The following is an 18,552-nucleotide window of genomic DNA, read 5'->3' on the forward strand; positions in this document are numbered from 1 at the left end:
TGGCACAACAAAGTATTAAGTTAAAGGGGCCGAATAATATTGCACGCCCCACTTTTCAGTTTTTGAATTTCCACAAAAATTTAAAATAACCAATAAATTTTGTTCAACTTCAGAATTGTGCCCCACTTGTTGTTGATTCTTCACCAAAAATTTACATTTGGTATCTTTATGTTTGAAGCATGATGTGGGAAAAGGTGAAAAGTTCCAGGGGCCGAATACTTTCGCAAGCCACTGTAGATCCTTCATAACATCAATATTATGTGATGTTACTGCGGAACAGTCTATGGAAAAATTATTCACTATCATTCCCTGTTAGCTAGTCACAAATATAATGAATGATTTTCCATTGCTATATTTTTACTCACCATTTCTAAAGAATCAACAATTTTAGCACACAGAAGAGCTCCTGGCAAGTCAAAGTAGTTGTCATAGAAGTAGTATTTAGCTGTAACAACAAAACAACAGATTTCAATTTTGCTATTTTATAGTACAAAAAAAGATCAGATGTAACAATACATTTTTTTTCTAACCTTGTTTTCAGCAGACAGATCTTTAAAGGTCTCTAATACAACCAACTGGTCTTTCATGAGGGACAAAAACTTATGAAATAGCGATCTGCAAATGGCGATTGTGATTTATTTTTTTAATATCCTACATCATGACGCAAGACTCTTTAAATGGTCAATACTGACTTGCTACTTCATGTAAGTGTCACTTAGAGACCCTGGGGACTTCCTCTATGAAGTAATCAGCCATTTGCAGGCATTGTTTTCTATATTGTTTTTATTACTGCTTGGAATAAACAATAAAAGGGATAAATTAAAACTTTACAAATCTTGTTAAAATGTTGTTTGTCTGATTTTTGTCTTTCTAGGTATATTTTTGAGTAAAATGTAAATTTCTCTTTTATTCTATAAACTACTGACAACATGTCTTTGAATTTCCAAGCACAAAATTTTGGAATTATTTTCAGAAAATGAGAAATGGTCAAAAGAACAAAAAAATGCGGTGCTTGCAGACCTCAAATAATGCTAGGAAAACAAGTTCATAATCATTTAGAAACAACAATACTAATGTTTTATCTCAGGAAGAGTTCAGAAATCAATATTTTGGGGAATAACCATGATTTTTAATCACAGCTTTCACGCGTCTTGGCATGCTTTCCTCCAGTCTTTCGCACTGCTTTTGGGTGAACTTATGCCACTCATGGCACAAAAATGTAAGCAGTTCTTCGTTTGATGGCTTGTGACTATCCATCTTCCTCTTGATTACATTCCAGAGGTTTTCAATGGGGTTCAGGTCTGGAGATTGTACTGGCAAGGACAGGGATTTGATGTGGTGGTCCTTCATCCACACATTGATTGAACTAGCAGTGTGGCATGGCGCATTGTCCTGCTGGAAAAACCAGTCCTCAGAGTTGGGGAACATTGCCTGAGCAGAAGGAATCAACTGTTTTTCCAGGGTAACCTTGTATGCGGCTTGATTCATATGTCCTTCACAAAGATTAACCTGCCCAATTCCAGCCTTGCTGAAGCAACCCCAGATCATCACCAATCCGCCACCAAATTTCACAGCGGGTGTAAGACACTGTGGCTTATACGCCTCTCCAGGTCTCTGTCTAACCAACAGATGACCAAGTGTTGGGCAAAGCTGAAAATTAGACCATCAGAGAAGATTACCTTACTCCAGTCCTCTATGGTCCAATCCTTATGGTCTTTGGCAAACTTCAGCCTGGCTCTCCTTTGCTTCTCATTGATTAAAGGCTTTTTTCTAGCTTTACATGACTTGAGCCTCTAGGAGTCTGTAACGAACTGTTCTTGCTGTGCACTTCACCCCAGCTGCCATTTGCCATTCCCTTTGTAGGTCACTTGATGTCATCTTGCAGTTGCTGAGTGACATTCGGATAAGATGATGGTCATCCCAGTGGAGAATCGTTTTCGCCCTCTGCCGTCTGTAGCTTTGTTGTCCCCAATATCTGGTGCTTGACCTTGTTGTAATGGACTGCCGTCTTAGAAATTTTAAGGATGGAGGCAACATGACGCTCACTGCATTCCTCTGCTAGTAAAGCCAGAATTGAGCCCCTCTTTTCCTCACACAATACTTTTCTTTTCAACTCCTTTGGCATGGTTAAAAGTTATTTTTTCATTCCTATTACTTTTGGGTTATTACTAGCACTTGTTTTGCCATCCAGCTTTTCCTATTGCAAGAGGATTGTGAACACCACAGCAGGGTTTTTTCATACTTTCCTTCGTTAAATAAGATTTGTTTCAGGTGGTCACCTAATCAGAAGCACATTAAGTAGAATGAGCTATACTCTGGTTGGAATTCAACCGACACTGGAATGGAACGGATGTCAGACATGTAGAGAAGCTGATTTTTATAAAACCGTGCAGTGGTCTCTTAATTTTTTGCCAGAGCTGTATATGCCCATACTTACACATACACAAACACACAAAGTTTTGGTCTTGGTACAAAAAAAGAAAAAAGAGAGTGTTTCCTGTTATATACAGATAAGCCTCCAATGCACACTAGATAGCTGTTGACCTCTATCTCCGCCATGCTAAAGTGCTCGCTCTGCTGACCGCTCCAGTCTTCACTATGAGAACCACTGTCAGTTCCCTCTGGCTGCCACTTATCTCTTAGAAAACAAGAGGAATGGCAGTCTTAAATCGGATGTGACTTTCACACATCAGTTTTTTGCTATCAGTCACAATCCGTCGTTTTTTGAAAAAAAAAAACGAATCCAGCGACTGATGCTGCTGGATCCGTTTATTTCTCATAGACTTGTATTAGCGACGGATTGCGACGGATGGACGAACGTTTCATTCATCCTTTGACGTATCCGTCGGAAATTCTTTTTCCGTCGACCGGAGACAACAGACATAGGAACGTTTTTTGTGTATGTCAAAAAGCGACTTATCCAGCGTCGTTGCCTATAATGGAAGCCTATGGGCGCAGGATCCGTCGCTGTCCATCTCTCTCCACAAGGGACAAAGTTTACCTCAAGCTGCTGCGACGGATCCAATCAAAAAACTGATCCGTTGCATCATTTTTTCACAATCGGCGGAGGATCCGTTTTTTTCACACTTTGACGGATTGTGACTGATTGGAAAAAACTGAAAGGGGCCTAATCCTTCTGATCCATGACATTTTTTTTCAGGGTACAGTCGAAAAGCTCCCACATGCATTAGACTGTTGCCGAATTTATCGATATCGGTGAGTTCAGCCGCCGTTAATCTAATGCATGTGGGGGGCCTTTAGTGTTTAGCAGCGGTATTCCTGATCATTATTCTGGGGAAGCTAGCTGTTACATTTCACTTTACCTTCTACTTGGAGTGGCACATCAAGAAAATAAGAGTTTTGTGTTGTGTACCCATAGGAATGTCTGGTCATCAGATAGAAGTTAAGACGTAATTGGGTTCTACAGACACTGTTCTAAAACATAAGACCCTACAAGTACATTGTTATTTATTAATAAGAATAACATTTCGCTTTGCCTTCTACAAAAAAGGTGCTGTGGCAGAACCCAGAATGAGAAGATCAAGCAAAAATCCTAGTAATGTTTATGGACAAATTCAGTTTTACAAGATATGAAAGACTACTATAAGGTTATAGGAAGCATGTGGCTGCAGTTTCATTGCATCAGATCAGGGGTCTCAAACTCTGCATTTTTAAGAATTTCTGATACTTAAGGTCAGAATTACGTTGCATCAGCAAATACCAAGTGGCATCACACTGCTGCGATATTACGGGGCAGCCATGGGCATGTAGCCTGTATCTTGGTACCCAGGAGCATGATGCAGAGAAGCAGACACCAGCATGTGCACTGGGCACACCCCCTCCAGAAAGCCCATGCCTAAGAGACTCTAATAAAGTCATGGCAGCAGATCGGTGCCCACAGCTGTCCTGGCATCTTAGGAGATGCTCACCCACAGATGTGCCTGGCATCACAACCCAGATGTGGCTTGCCCAGCTCTCAGAATTAAACTTGGGCATCTGTCATTTTTCTGCCAGCAGCAGCTCCTCCCAGAAAAACTCCAGCTGCAGCCCCACAGCAGCTCGATGACTGGGCACTGTCCTCCCTGCTGCCCCCCACACCAGTGCAGCAGGAAGAGTGGTGGTGCTGCGCCTTGCTCTCACGCAGAGGAGATGGAAGGCTCTTACCTCCCCCTGCAGTGTCTGCACACAGGCTCCGTGTCTGGGACCAGCACTCTCCTCCTGCCTCTGACAGCCAGAGTGAGGAGACAAGTTCTAGAGCTGCGAGGTACAGCTTACCTTAGCGGATGACAGTGTTGGCTCTGCATGTGAGCCGGCGCTATCATTTCGCTGTACACGCACCACCATATTCACCTGCAAAATCCAACAATGGGGGGAAAGTCACGCCTCCGCGCTCTGCGCGCTGGCGTGATGTCATTACACAGCGCCAGAGGGATGTCATCACACAGGGCCACAGCCACTACGGAGCGGCACACTCCTTCTCTCTTCTAGCGTGAGACATGTGGTGCACCGCGGGCCGCGTGTTTGAGACCTCTGCATTAGATCATCTGTCATTACCATTCTCCTAACTGAGACTCGCTGTAATGCAGCTGCTGTGAACTGCGCACAATTGTGAGCACTCAGTGTACCCAAACCTGTCAACCTTATTCTATGTGAGTGTGGAGCCCCTGTTAGGTTAAGGGGACAGGATTTTTTTTTTCTTTTGAGTAATATGATTACTGAAAAGCATTCTTACCCAAATGTAAAAATATCAAATCTGAATGATGCGTTTACTCAAGTTCACTAATATAATATTTTATTTAAAAACCTCAAACCATTCAGTTACAAATAGGAAATAATAGCAGACAGGGAAATACACAGTCTTAGCAATGAAATATAACCCTCAATGTCATGGGAAAATATGGTATAGCTGTATCTAGCAAGCATGATTTAATAACGTAGAATAACATAATCACATGAAAACAATTACACCACTCATATTGTAAGCTTGTAATAAAAGCAATGTTTCAAAGCTGTTCCATGTGATATCCTGAAAACTACTGACATAGGGTAGCTGCACAGTCCAGCACTTCGCTGATCCACAAAGGCTTACAGCAAGATGGACTTTCTTGCCATCTACTGTTCAATACATGAACTACACTAAATAAAATCATAATGGTACAGGTGTTTTCTAGGAATGGCTTTTAGTACCACTCCAGCAACCTCTCTGCACTGCTGCCTCTGGTCTTCATTGACAGGCTGCAGCGGTGACCTCACGTCATCAGTGCTGCAGCCAACCACTTTTGCTTGTCTTAATTGCACGCTCTCCAATTCTGCAATCAGAGGCAGCTTTAGAGGGTTGCAGGGGGATCTGGCTAGCTTCACAGCAGAGCTTTCAGATAAAGATCTGGTAAGTGCTGCACTCCATGCCTAAAAAACTGGCCACCTTTGATAAAACTGCTGAGGTGGTCACTAACCGAGGCAATGTGCAATAAACTATAGAATTAAAAATGACTCTGTTCTTGGGAACAATAACAATTTTTTATAAGAGGTAAATCGCAAAGTTGCAATTTTAACCATTTAGCAACATGAGAATAACCTTTAAAATATAACATATAAAATTTTGTAGTATACAAGAGCACCTCAGCATTTAATGGGTTGTGTTGAGAAGAAAAGTCACAGTCAAATGTGATCTTACATGGTGCCAATTTAAAATTGTTGCGTCGAGTAATAAAAAGTCTTGGTAAAACAGGGGGGATAGCTGTCCTGAGTGGAGGAATCCCCCGCATGGCACCCAGGATATGACAACCCCTTAAAGCTTATATTCCTAAAGTGCCGTACCTGATCGTGCATACGTCCCATTGATTGTTTTAAAATGTTTCCACTCTCTTTTTTCACCATAGATCTCTTCAATCATTTCAGCAGTCATCATCTTAGTGCCGTGACATGCCCTGTAAGAAATAAAAAAAATTAAATGTTAGTGTACGTTTTTCTTATAGCCATGATGACATTAGCAGATTGTACGCAGAGTCTTTTCACCTGACAACTCCCTAAATATATAATTAAAGATTGGGGAGACAGAAGATGAAGACTGAAGTGTAAATTGTCAAAACTCTCAATTAAATCTGAGCAGTGATTGGTTGCTATGGACAAAAAGGCAGTTTTCTTGCCAGAAAGTTTTGATAGGTCTGCCCCCTTAATTTGAACATCTATACTTCCTAGGTATTGTACTTCTCTTCCATTACTACCAGATGAATAATTACTACATTATGGGCCTGATTCATTAAGACCGGCGTTATTCACGAAGGTCTTGATGAGAGGGCGTACTGGAGTCACATGCTCATAAAGAAAGGCAGACCCCTTAATGAATTTTTATTGTGTGGTAAGTGTGTGACTTGAGATTCAGTGACTTTGGATTCAGGGAGTTTCCAAGGGAGGTATTTACTGAATTGCTGTTATATTTTATTAATACTTTTTATTTATTTTTGCTTATATTATTATCTGGTGCAATCCCCATTAGGATGTGCTCCACTATTGCCAATGCCATCCAGTGCACGTCTTGCCGCATGTATGAAATCCTTGAACAGCCGGTCAAGGGTGCATACTGCTGTACGAGATGTGAGCACGTTGTGCATTTGGAAGTCCAGATACTGGATCTAAATGTGCAGCTGGCAACACTGAGATCCATAGACAATATGGAAAGGAGTCTTCTGCTCACTGAGCAGACGCTCAATGGGATAGATGAGGGGGGGGATGCTAAGTTGGAGCTGCAGGACAATGAAGCAGCTAGCTGGGTGACAGTTAGAAGGCGGGGTAGAGGGAAGAGCACCAGGGAGGCTAGTCCTGATCTGGCACACCCCAATAAGTTTGCTAAGTTGGCAGATGAGGGGAGTGTTAGTGCAGGAGTAGCACTGCTGCAGCAAGGCATGTCCTCTGAAAGCCGGAGGAGTGTCTGCTTCAGTAAGGGGGGAAATAGGAGAGCAGGGCAGGCCAGACAGGTTCTGGTAGTGGGAGACTCAATTATTAGGGGAACAGATAGGGCAATCTGACACAAAGACAGGGATCGTCGAACGGTGTGCTGCCTACCTGGCGCTCGAGTCCGACACATCGCTGATCGGGTTGACAGATTACTGGGAGGGGCTGGTGAGGATCCAGCGGTCATGGTGCACATTGGCACAAATGACAAAGTTAGAGGTAGGTGGAAGGTCCTTAAAGATGATTTCAGGGAATTAGGCTGTAAGCTTAAAGCAAGGACCTCCAAGGTGGTATTTTCGGAAATACTTCCTGTACCACGTGCCACGCCAGAGAGGCAACGGGAGATAAGGGAGGTTAATAAGTGGCTCAGGAATTGGCATAGGAAGGAGGGGTTTGGGTTCCTGCAGAACTGGGCCGACTTCTCAGTTGGCTACAGGTTCTACTCTAGGGATGGGCTGCACCTCAATGGGGAGGGTGCAGCTGTGCTGGGGGAGAAAATGGCTAGAAGGCTGGAGAAGTGTTTAAACTAGGGATGGGGGGGAGGGTATTCCTTTTATAGGAGGGGAAGACAGTGCAGATAGAGACCTGGGCACAAATAATGAAATTGGGGGGTGGGGGTGGCATGGGGGGTGGGGTTAGAACAGTTAATAATTTAAGAAAGAATAGAGGTACAGAGAGATACATAAAGTGCATGTATACTAATGCCAGAAGCCTCGCCAACAAAGTGGAGGAATTGGAGTTAATGTTGTTGGAACATAATTATGACATGGTGGGGCTATCTGAGACATGGCTGGATGAGAGCCATGACTGGGTGGTTAATTTACAGGGCTATAGTCTGTTCAGAAATGACCGTACAAATAAACGAGAGAGAGGCGTGTGTTTATATGTAAAATCATCCTTAAAACCCATCCTTCGTGATAATATTTATGAATCTAATGAAAATGTAGAGTCCCTGTGGGTAGAGATAAGGGGAGGGGGGAAAAATAATAAATTACTGATAGGGGTTTGTTATAAGTCTCCAAAAATAATGGAAGCAACAGAGAATATCCTCATAAAGCAAATAGATGAAGCTGCGACTCAAGGAGAAGTCATTATTATGGGGGACTTCAACTACCCTGAAATACATTGGGGAACCAAAACCTGCAGTTCCAGCAAAGGTAATAGGTTTTCGACAACTATAAGGAACAATTACCTTCCACAACTGGTTCAGGACCCAACAAGAGGGGGGGCACTGCTAGACCTAATATTAACCAACAGGCCAGACCGCATATCAAATGTAAGGGTTGAGGGTCACTTGGGTAATAGTGATCACAAAATAATAAGTTTTCATGTATCCTTTAATAAGATGTGTAGTAGAGGGGTTACAAGGACACTAAACTTCAGGAAAGCAAATTTCCAACGGATGAGAGATGATCTTGGTGCAAATAACTGGGACGATATCCTGAGACATAAAAATACACAAAGAAAATGGGAGACGTTTATTAGCATTCTGAATAGGACCTGTGCACAATATATACCATATGGGAATAAACATGCTAGAAACAGGGAGGAAATGGTTGAGGAGGTAAAAGTGGCTGGGACCCTAGGAGGTAGCGACCATGCTATTTTAGAATTTTGGATAACTAGAGGAGGAAGACCTGTGAAGACTCAGACGTCAAGGTTAGATTTCAGAAAGGCAGATTTTAAGGGCTTCAGAAAGAGAATTGGAGGGATCCAATGGCTGGATATCCTTAAAGAAAAAAATGTCCAGGAAGGATGGGAAATCTTGAAAAATGAAATTCTCAAAGCACAATTGTTAACAATTCCGAAAAGAGGGAAGAATAGGAAGCATTTAAGGAAGCCAGGATGGATGAACACAGAACTTAAGCACATGCTAAAAAGGAAGAAAAAAATGTTTATAAAATGGAAAGAGGGAGGCATATCTAAAGAAGAATATAATGCTGTCTGCAGAACCTGCAGGGCACAAATCAGATTATCTAAAGCTGACAATGAATTGAGGCTTGCAAGAGATGTCAAAAGCAATAATAAAGGATTTTGGGGATATGTCAAAAGTAAAAGAAAAGTCAAAGATGCTATAGGATTTTTACAGGATGAAAATGATGAAATGGTAAGACAGGATGTTGAGAAGGCCGAACTTTTAAATTCCTATTTTGCGTCTGTTTTCTCTCAGAAAGGAAATGTAACATCAACTGTTCTTCACTGTCCTATTAAGGGAATAGAAGAATCCAGGATATCTATAAACAGAAAGATAGTGAGGAAACACTTAGCTAACCTAAATGAATTCAAGTCTCCAGGTCCAGATGAATTACACCCCAGAGTACTGAAGGAAATAGCAGAAGAAATTTTTGAACCCCTCTCCATAATCTTTGAAAATTCGTGGAGAACAGGAGAAGTCCCAGAAGACTGGAGAAGAGCAAATGTTGTTCCTATTTTCAAAAAGGGGAAGAAGGTGGACCCAGGCAACTATAGGCCGGTGAGTCTGACTTCTATACCTGGAAAGATCTTTGAACAAATTATTAAACAACATGTATGTCAGTACCTGGATAAGAATGAAGTGATTAAAGAGTCAGCATGGGTTTGTAACTAATAAGTCATGTCAGACTAACTTAATTTCCTTCTATGACGGAATCACTGAATGGGTGGATCAAGGAAATGCTGTAGATATAGTATATCTTGACTTCAGCAAAGCATTTGACAAAGTATGAGAATAAGAATCCTTATTGAAAAAATGACTAAGTATGGAATGGACAAGGCAACTGTTAGGTGGATTCATAACTGGCTTAGTGATCGGACCCAAAGAGTGGTCATAAATGGCTGCACATCCAGTTGGAAGAATGTTTCAAGTGGGGTACCACAGGGCTCTGTCCTGGGCCCTGTATTGTTCAACATCTTTATCAACGATTTAGATGAAGGAATTGAGGGTAAACTGATTAAATTTGCTGAAGACACAAAGCTAGGAGGGATAGCTAATACTAGAGAAGAGAGAGAGAGGATTCAAAAAGATATAAATAAACTGGAGAAGTGGGCAGCAACTAACAGAATGGTTTTTAACAGGGAAAAATGCAAAGTACTACATCTGGACAATAAAAATGAAAAGAGCATATACAGAATGGGAGGAATAGGGCTAAGCAACAGCACATGTGAAAAAGATTTGGGTATACTAATAGATCACAGACTGAATATGAGTCAACAGTGTGATGCAGCAGCAAAAAAGGCAAATGCAATTCTAGGATGTATTAACAGAAGCATACAGTCTAGATCACGTGAAGTCATTATTTCCCTCTACTCCTCTTTGGTCAGACCTCATCTGGAATATTGTGTCCAGTTTTGGGCACCACATTTTAAAAAAGACATCAACAAACTGGAGCAAGTTCAGAAAAGAGCAACCAGAATGGTGACCGGTCTGCAAACCCTGTCTTATGAGGAAAGGTTGCAGAATTTGGGATTGTTTAGTTTGCAAAAGAGAAGACTGAGAGGAGACTTAATAGCTGTCTACAAATATCTAAAGGGCTGTCACATTGTAGAAGGATCAACTTTATTTTCATTTGCACAAGGAAAGACTAGAAGCAATGGGATGAAACTGAATGGGAGGAGACACAGATTAGATATTAGAAAAAACTTTTTGACAGTTAGAGTGATCAATGAGTGGAACAAGCTGCCACGAGAAGTGGTGAGTTCTCCTTCAATGGAAGTCTTCAAACAGAGGCTGGACAGATATCTGGCTGCTTTTTTTCAGCAGCCAATCACAGCCACAACAGTGGCTCATTGCATTATGGGAACTTCCGATTCTGGTATCCGATATTGAAAAAATATCGGTACTCGGTATCGGAATTCTGATACACCGAATATCGGCCGATACCCGATATTTGCAGCATCGGAATGCTCAACACTAATCATCACACATCATTTTGTGTCAGGAGATTGTTACCTTTCTAGTTCTTGTGGGTGATCCCTGACAGATGCGTTATAGATATTTCAAATCTACATCTGAGACTGAATGAATTGAGTAATGAATGATATAGCTCGTGTTATATGTGGCATTACATTATAAAGTTTCCTGGATGCATTTGGCCAGAAAAGGGCAAGGCTCGGTTACTCACATTATACATTGTAGAAGGATCAACTTTATTCTCATTTGCACAAGGAAAGACTAGAAGCAATGGGATGAAACTGAATGGGAGGAGACACAGATTAGATATTAGAAAAAACTTTTTGACAGTTAGAGTGATCAATGAGTGGAACAAGCTGCCAAGAAAAGTGGTGAGTTCTCCTTCAATGGAAGTCTTCAAACAGAGGCTGGACAGACATCTGACTGGGATGATTTAGCGAATCCTGCTTTGAGCAGGGGGTTGGACCAGATGGCCCAGGAGGTCCCTTCCAACTCTACGATTCTATGATTCTATGAAATAGGAGGAAACCGCTATGGCTAAATAGAGCTGTAAGGGGCGCAATAAGAGATAAAAATAAAGCATTTAGAGAATTAAAGCAAGTAGGTAGTGATGAGGCATTAACTAAATACAGAAAATTAAATAAATTCTGTAAAAAGCAAATCAAAACAGCAAAGATTGAGACAGAGAGACTCATTGCCAGAGAAAGTAAAAATAATCCCAAAATATTATTTAACTACATAAATAGTAAGAAACTAAAAAATGATAGTGTTTGCCCCCTTAAAAATAGTCTGGGTGAAATGGATGAGGATGAGGAAAAAGCAAAATATGCGAAATGACTTTTTTTCAACAGTATTTACACAAGAAAATCCCATGACGGATAACATGATCAGGGATAAAAATTCTCCATTAAATGTCACCTGCTTAACCCAGCAGGAAGTACGGCGGCGTCTAAAAATCACTAAAATTAACAAATCCCCGGGCCCGGATGGGATACACCCCCGAGTACTGCAGGAATTAAGCACAGTCATAGATAGACCATTATTTTTAATCTTTAAAGATTCCATAATAACAGGGTCTGTACCACAGGACTGGCGTATAGCAAATGTGGTGCCAATATTCAAAAAGGGACAAAAACTGAACTTGGAAATTATAGGCCAGTAAGTTTAACCTCAACTGTGGGTAAAATCCTGGAGGGTTTTCTAAGACATACTATCCTGGAATATCTGGAGAAGAATAACCTTATGACCCAATATCAACATGGGTTTACAAGGGACCGTTCCTGTCAGGCTAAGCTTTTATGAAGAGGTAAGTTCTGGACTGGACCAAGGGAATGCAGTGGACGTGGTGTACATGGACTTTTTAAAAGCTTTTGATACGGTGCCACACAAAATGTTGATACATAAAATGAGAACAATGGGGATAGGGGAAAATATGTGTACATGGGTTAAGAGCTGGCTCAGGGATAGGAAACAAAGGGTGGTTATTAATGGAGCACACTCGGACTGGGTCACGATTAGCAGTGGGGTACCACAGGGGTCAGTTTTGGGCCCGCTTCTTTTTAACATATTTATTAATGACCTTGTAGGCGGCATAGAGAGTAGAATTTCAATATTTGCAGATGACACTAAACTCTGCAGGGTAATCAATACAGAGGAGGACAATTTTATATTACAGGAGGATTTATGTAAACTAGAAGCTTGGGCTGATAAATGGCAAATGAGCTTTAATGGGGATAAATGTAAGGTCATGCACTTGGGTAGAACGAATAAGATGTATAATTATGTGCTTAATTGTAAAACACTGGGCAAAACTGTCACTGAAAAAGATCTGGATGTATGGGTGGACGACAAACTCACATTTAGTGGCCAGTGTCAGGCAGCTGTGGCAAAGGAAAATAAAATAATAGGATGCATTAAAAGAGGCATAGATGCTCATGAGGAGAACATAATTTTACCTCTATATAAGTCACTAGCGCGACCACACTTAGAATACTGTGTAGAGTTCTGGTCTCCGGTGTATAAGAAAGACATAGCTGAACTGGAGCGGGTGCAGAGAAGAGCGACCAAGGTTATTAGGGAACTAGGGGGTCTGCAATACCAAGACAGGTTATTACACTTGGGGTTATTCAGTTTGGGGAATCGAAGGCTTAGGGGTGATCTTATTACAATGTATAAATATATGCGGGGACAGTACAAAGACCTTTCTAATGATCTTTTTACTCTTAGACCTGTGATGGGGACAAGGGGGCATCCTCTACATCTGGAGGGAAGAAGGTTTAAGCACACTCACAGACGCGGATTCTTTACTGTAAGAGCAGTGAGACTATGGAACTCTCTGCCACATGATGTTGTAATGAGTGATTCTCTACTAAAATTTAAGAAGGGACTGGATGCCTTTCTTGAAAAGTATAATATTGCAGGGTATATACACTAGTTTCCTTAATATTGCGTTGATCTAGGGAGCTAGTCTGATTGCCGTATGTGGAGTCGGGAAGGAATTTTTTTTCCCAATGTGAAGCTTACTGTTTGCCACATGGGTTTTTTTTTGCCTTCCTCTGGATGAACATGTTAGGGCAAGTTGGGATAGGATATAGGATATAGGTTGAACTAGATGGACTTAAAGTCTCCCTTCAACCTTAGTAACTATGTAACTATGTCTGACGAGTGAGTGGTGTGCGCCTCAAGTACTGGAGTGATATTCTGGCATAGGGAACGCCGCAGCTCGTCATGACATAGATGAGCTGTGGCATTCGCCTCTGTCCCGCCCCAGCTCAGCCCATTGCAGCTGAGTTGAGAGAAACTGGAGTAAAGAATCCAAAAGTCATAATATTTAGGCACAACTCTGAGTTTTCCATAACTTTTGCAACTTTTCAAAGCTTTTATACCAGATTTCTGGTGTTAAAGGTTTGGGGAAACAAGCCCTTTGTTTTTAAAGGGATTGTATTATAATAATAACAACCACTTTACATATGTCCTATTTGTGTTCGCAAAAACCCCTGACGTGTACCAGAGCAATGAGCCACTCACAAACATTATCTCTCGCTCTTGTAGACCTAGTTTGTCCATGTATTAAATGAATGGCCATTCAATTGAATAGATGCAGATAGTGCAGTTATAAAGGTAATCTGTCAGTAGGATCATCCCTCCTAAGCCATCTCTAAGGGCCCCTTTACATTTAGCGATGCACCAGCGATCCCGACAATGATATGATCCGGTCAGGATCGCTGGTGCATTGCTAAATGGTCGCTAGTGAACTGCCAAACAGGCAGATCTCACCAGCGACGCAGCAGCGGTCGTTACTTACCTGTCAGACACGGCGATGATGAAGTCCTCCGCCCGCGTCCACGCGTCGCTCGTCGGCGCCAGCAGGAAGCCCAGCAGGAAGCCGCCGACGAGAAACGGCCCAGGACGTTCTCGCGCGATCACCGATAACCAGCGGGGGAGCCGGTCGGAGGTAAGTATCACATGTAGCGATATCGCTAGCAATATCGCTGCTGCGTCACAAAATCGGTGATGCTTTAACGATATTGCTAGCGATATCGCTATGTGTGAAGCCCCCTTAAGGGGCATGTAGGTCATAGGAAGCTGAATAACATGATACCTTGATATCTGCAATCTGATGTCTTATTCCAGAGAAATCCACGTTTTTTTATATACTAGTAGAATACCCGCGGCTTCGCTTGCGGAAAATATGCTAAATTGTTGGTTATGGTAGCTAAAGTAAAATTTTCAGTGTCACCCTGAAATTGACATTTTCAGAGTGCTTCAGTAAATTTTTTTTCGAGTTTAAATTTGTATTATTTTAGCATTTTACTAATTTGTCGTAACATTGATGTGAACAACAACATTTTGTTTAATTTCAACATTTTATTAATTGTACATATTCAATACATATTATGTAGTATAAACTATTACAACAATTTTTTTAAATATTTTTTATGAAAAATGAAAATGTATGCACGTTACACAAACATATAAAACATTTACACCCAATTAACAACATAGTGCCATCCTTCCCCCCTCCCTCCAGTATAATCTATAAGTAGTTCACGGACAAAAGAGTAAAATTGGCTTACAGTTAAACAACTATCTATTGTAGTGCTTTTTGGTAAACAAAGTTTCTGGTTTTACCTTCAGTTGCATATATGAAAAGATTTTTGGGGTTACCCACTCTAGAGCAAGCAACATACAACTGTCCATGTGAAAAACACGTGCTCTCCAAATTAATGCCGGCTACTTTAAATGCTTGACCGTGTGCTTTGTTTATAGTCATAGCAAATGCAAATCGGATTGGGAACTGCAGATGCTTAAAATTGAAGAGAATGTCGCTTTGCAGCAAAGGAATATGTGGAATGAAAACATTTGCTCCCTTAGAGTTTCCCATAAGAATTGTGGCTTCAATAACATTGGGCATGAGACTCTTAATGCACAATCTTGTGCCGTTACACATTTTTGGTGGGTCAAGGTTCCAAAGCAAAATTATCGTGGCTCCTATTTTTAAAGTGAGCTTATGCGGTGGCATTCCAGGAGGCTACAAAGAATTCAGGAACTCCAATGGATACATTACGGCTTGTTCCCTCTCCATGACTGAATCAATGGACATGTATGTGGTCGCTAGACCAGGCAGCCTTCCCTGAATTAGTAGATTTATGGAGCTGACACTATCATTTTTAGGGAACCTGTCATTTCCAAGGCATAGTAGCTGGTGTGTAAATCTGTCTGCAGTTGTATTTCCCATCAAATGAACCCGCATATTAGTAGAAAGAGTTTACTTCTGAACATGTATACACAGATAAGATATTAGACAGGCATTCAGCTCATCCGCTGGTGTTGCTCCCTTAAGAACAGGTAATGTCTGGCAGAAGTCACCTGCAAAAATTATAACAATTCACCCCATTAAATGATCAGTTCCCTGCATATCTTTCAAGGTGCGATCAAGGGCCTCGACAGCTTTCTTGTGCGCCATGGTACTTTCATCCCAAACAATTACTTTGCAAGTTTCAGCCTGCCTTCTCCGATTCTTGTGAAGACGACATTCCCGTTTCTCTGATGTCTCAGCTGCCTTACATTTAGCCTGTCTCATCCGTTTCTTTTCAAGCCGCGAGTCACGTTGTTCACTTGTCTCAGCTCTTTGACACAATTTTGCTTTCTTAGCTTTTGAATGAACTTGCCCAATAGATGGCTGTTTTTTGGGCGGCATTTTAAAAAACAATCCTTAGTATTATGACCCTTTAGTATTCACCTGACACTGATGAGAGGTGTAATAGGATGAATAGTAAATACAGAGCAGCCCTCACACAGTATTACTAAGACCTGAAGGAGCTCACATCTCCGTAATGAAAACCGCCTCACAGGCAAACTTGTCTAGTTGCCCATAGCAACCAATCAGAGTTTAGCTTTCACTTTACCTCAGCAGCTTCAGTGATAAAAGCTCCCTGTATAGTAAGCAATAATGACAATCTTACTATGAGGCATTTTTCACCTGACCAATATTGCTGCTCAGTAATGTTCGTCCGTGTGCGTAGGGTGCATCCATCTGAGTGTGTTTGCATGTGTGTGTGGTCCTTGCGTGCGTGTGTGTGTGGTGTGCATGTGGTATTTATGGGGTGGTGTGGTATTTGTGGGGAGGTGTTTGTGTTGTGTGTGTCTAGAGTGGTCGGGTGTGTTGTGGCATTTGTATGGTGTTGTGCTTGTGGGTTGGTGTATGTGTGATGTCTGTGTGGTGTTTGTATGGTATTTGTGTAATGTTTGTGTGTTGTGTGCGGTGGTGCGGCCCCTTTAGCAGCGACTCTTTGGCGCCGTCGCTATAATCCGTCCCTGTCAGTCACAACTGTTGTTTTCCCATCAGCACTTTTACTTTCACCTTCACATTTCTTCATTATATGTATAGGGCCTAACTTCGGGGCCCCAATCTCATGACGGGGGAACGCTAGCAAGATTTAACGTGTGCAGTACTCTGCTCCTGTGTGTGGAGAGGGGGCGTGCCAAATTTCACCCAAATCAGGCGAGAACTGTGGATTTGTATAGAGCGAGCTACAACAGATTTTGAGATATATATATATATATATATATATATATATATATATATATATATGTATATATAACCTTTTCCAGGCTCTGGGGCGGATGGTGCCTGGAAGATAACTCTGCCTCCAGAGCTTATTTTACAAGAAGGGGAGCTACCAGTGAGACAAGTAACTCACACAGAACAGCAGAAAAGAACTTTGTCTTCTTGCAATTTTGACACAGCTGCATCAGAGCAGTAATGACTACAGCACATAACCGCTGGCAGCTAAATCACTGGAAAGAGAGTGCTGACTTCCTGCAGCTGTCATGCGCTCATTGCAACCATGTCAGTAATGAGTGAGGACAGTGATGTAGAGGCAGCACTGGAATGGCAGGGGGGAACCAAGGCTAACAGCATTCCCGTGGATAATAATTACAGGTAATCAAAACGGGAAAATCCATTTAATTCATTTACAGTATCACCTACATACAGTCATATGCTAAAGTTTGGGCACCCCTATTAATGTTTACCTTTTTTCTTTATAACAATTTTGGTTTTTGCAACAGCTATTTCAGTTTCATATATCTAATAACTGATGGATTCAGTTATATTTCTGGATTCAAATGAGGTTTATTGTACTAACAGAAAATGGGCAATCTGCATTTTAATAACATTTGACCGGTGCAAAAGTATGGGCACCTCAACATAAAAGTGACATTAATATTTCGTAGATCCTCCTTTTGCAAAAATAACAGCCTCTAGTCGCTTCCTGTAGCTATTAATGAGTTCCTGGATCCTGGATGAAGGTATTTGTGACCATTCCTGTTTACAAAACAATTCCAGATCAGTTAAGTTTGATGGTCGCCGAGCATGCACAGCCCGCTTCAAATCATACCACAGATGTTCAATGATATTCAGGTCTGGGGACTGGGATGGCCATTCCAGAACATTGTAATTGTTCCTCTGCATGAATGCCTGAGTAGATTTGGAGCGGTGTTTTGGATCATTGTCTTGCTGAATTATCCATCCCCTGCGTAACTTCAACTTCGTCACTGATTCTTGCAAATTATTGTCAAGAATCTGCTGATACTGAGTTGAATCCATGCGACCCTCAACTTTAACAAGATTCCCGGTGCCGGCATTGGCCACATAGCCCCAAAGCATGATGGAACCTCCACCAAATTTTACTGTGGATAGCAAGTGCTTTTCTTGGAATGCTGTGTTTTTTAGCCTCCATGCATAACGCCTTTTTGTATGACCAAACAACTCAATCTTTGTTTCATCAGTCCACAGGGCCTTCTTCCAAAATGTAACTGGCTTGTCCAAATGTGCTTTTGCATACCTCAGGCGACTCTGTTTGTGGCGTGCTTGCAGAAACAGCTTCTTTCGCATCACTCTCCCATACAGCTTCTCCTTGTGCAAAGTGCGCTGTATTGTTGACCGATGCACAGTGACCCCATCTGCAGCAAGATGATGCTGCAGGTCTTTGGAGGTGGTCTGTGGATTGTCCTTGACTGTTCTCACCATTCTTCTTCTCTGCCGTTCTGATATTTTTCTTGGCCTGCCACTTCTGGGCTTAACAAGAACTGTACCTGTGTTCTTCCATTTCCTTACTATGTTCCTCACAGTGGAAATTGACAGGTTAAATCTCTGAGACAACTTTTTGTATCCTTCCCCTGAAAAGCTATGTTGAATAATCTTTGTT

General features: G+C 41.6%; 1 protein-coding gene across 1 annotated transcript in view; it reads right to left on the minus strand.

Moving 5' to 3' along the window:
* NT5DC1 (5'-nucleotidase domain containing 1) overlaps nt 1-18,552 on the minus strand; it is a 430,483-nt gene that overhangs the window by 373,246 nt on the left and 38,685 nt on the right. Inside the window, exons 4-5 of the mRNA XM_073575978.1 lie at nt 5,818-5,927; nt 366-445 (exon numbers count right to left, since the gene is read on the minus strand). Coding sequence (XP_073432079.1) covers nt 366-445; nt 5,818-5,927 — 190 coding nt within the window. The remainder of the gene's footprint in view (nt 1-365; nt 446-5,817; nt 5,928-18,552) is intronic.

The sequence above is a fragment of the Dendrobates tinctorius genome, unplaced genomic scaffold, assembly GCF_039654945.1.
Source record: "Dendrobates tinctorius isolate UK_male_01 unplaced genomic scaffold, ASM3965494v1 ptg000046l, whole genome shotgun sequence".
Classification (NCBI taxonomy): Eukaryota; Metazoa; Chordata; class Amphibia; order Anura; family Dendrobatidae; genus Dendrobates; species Dendrobates tinctorius.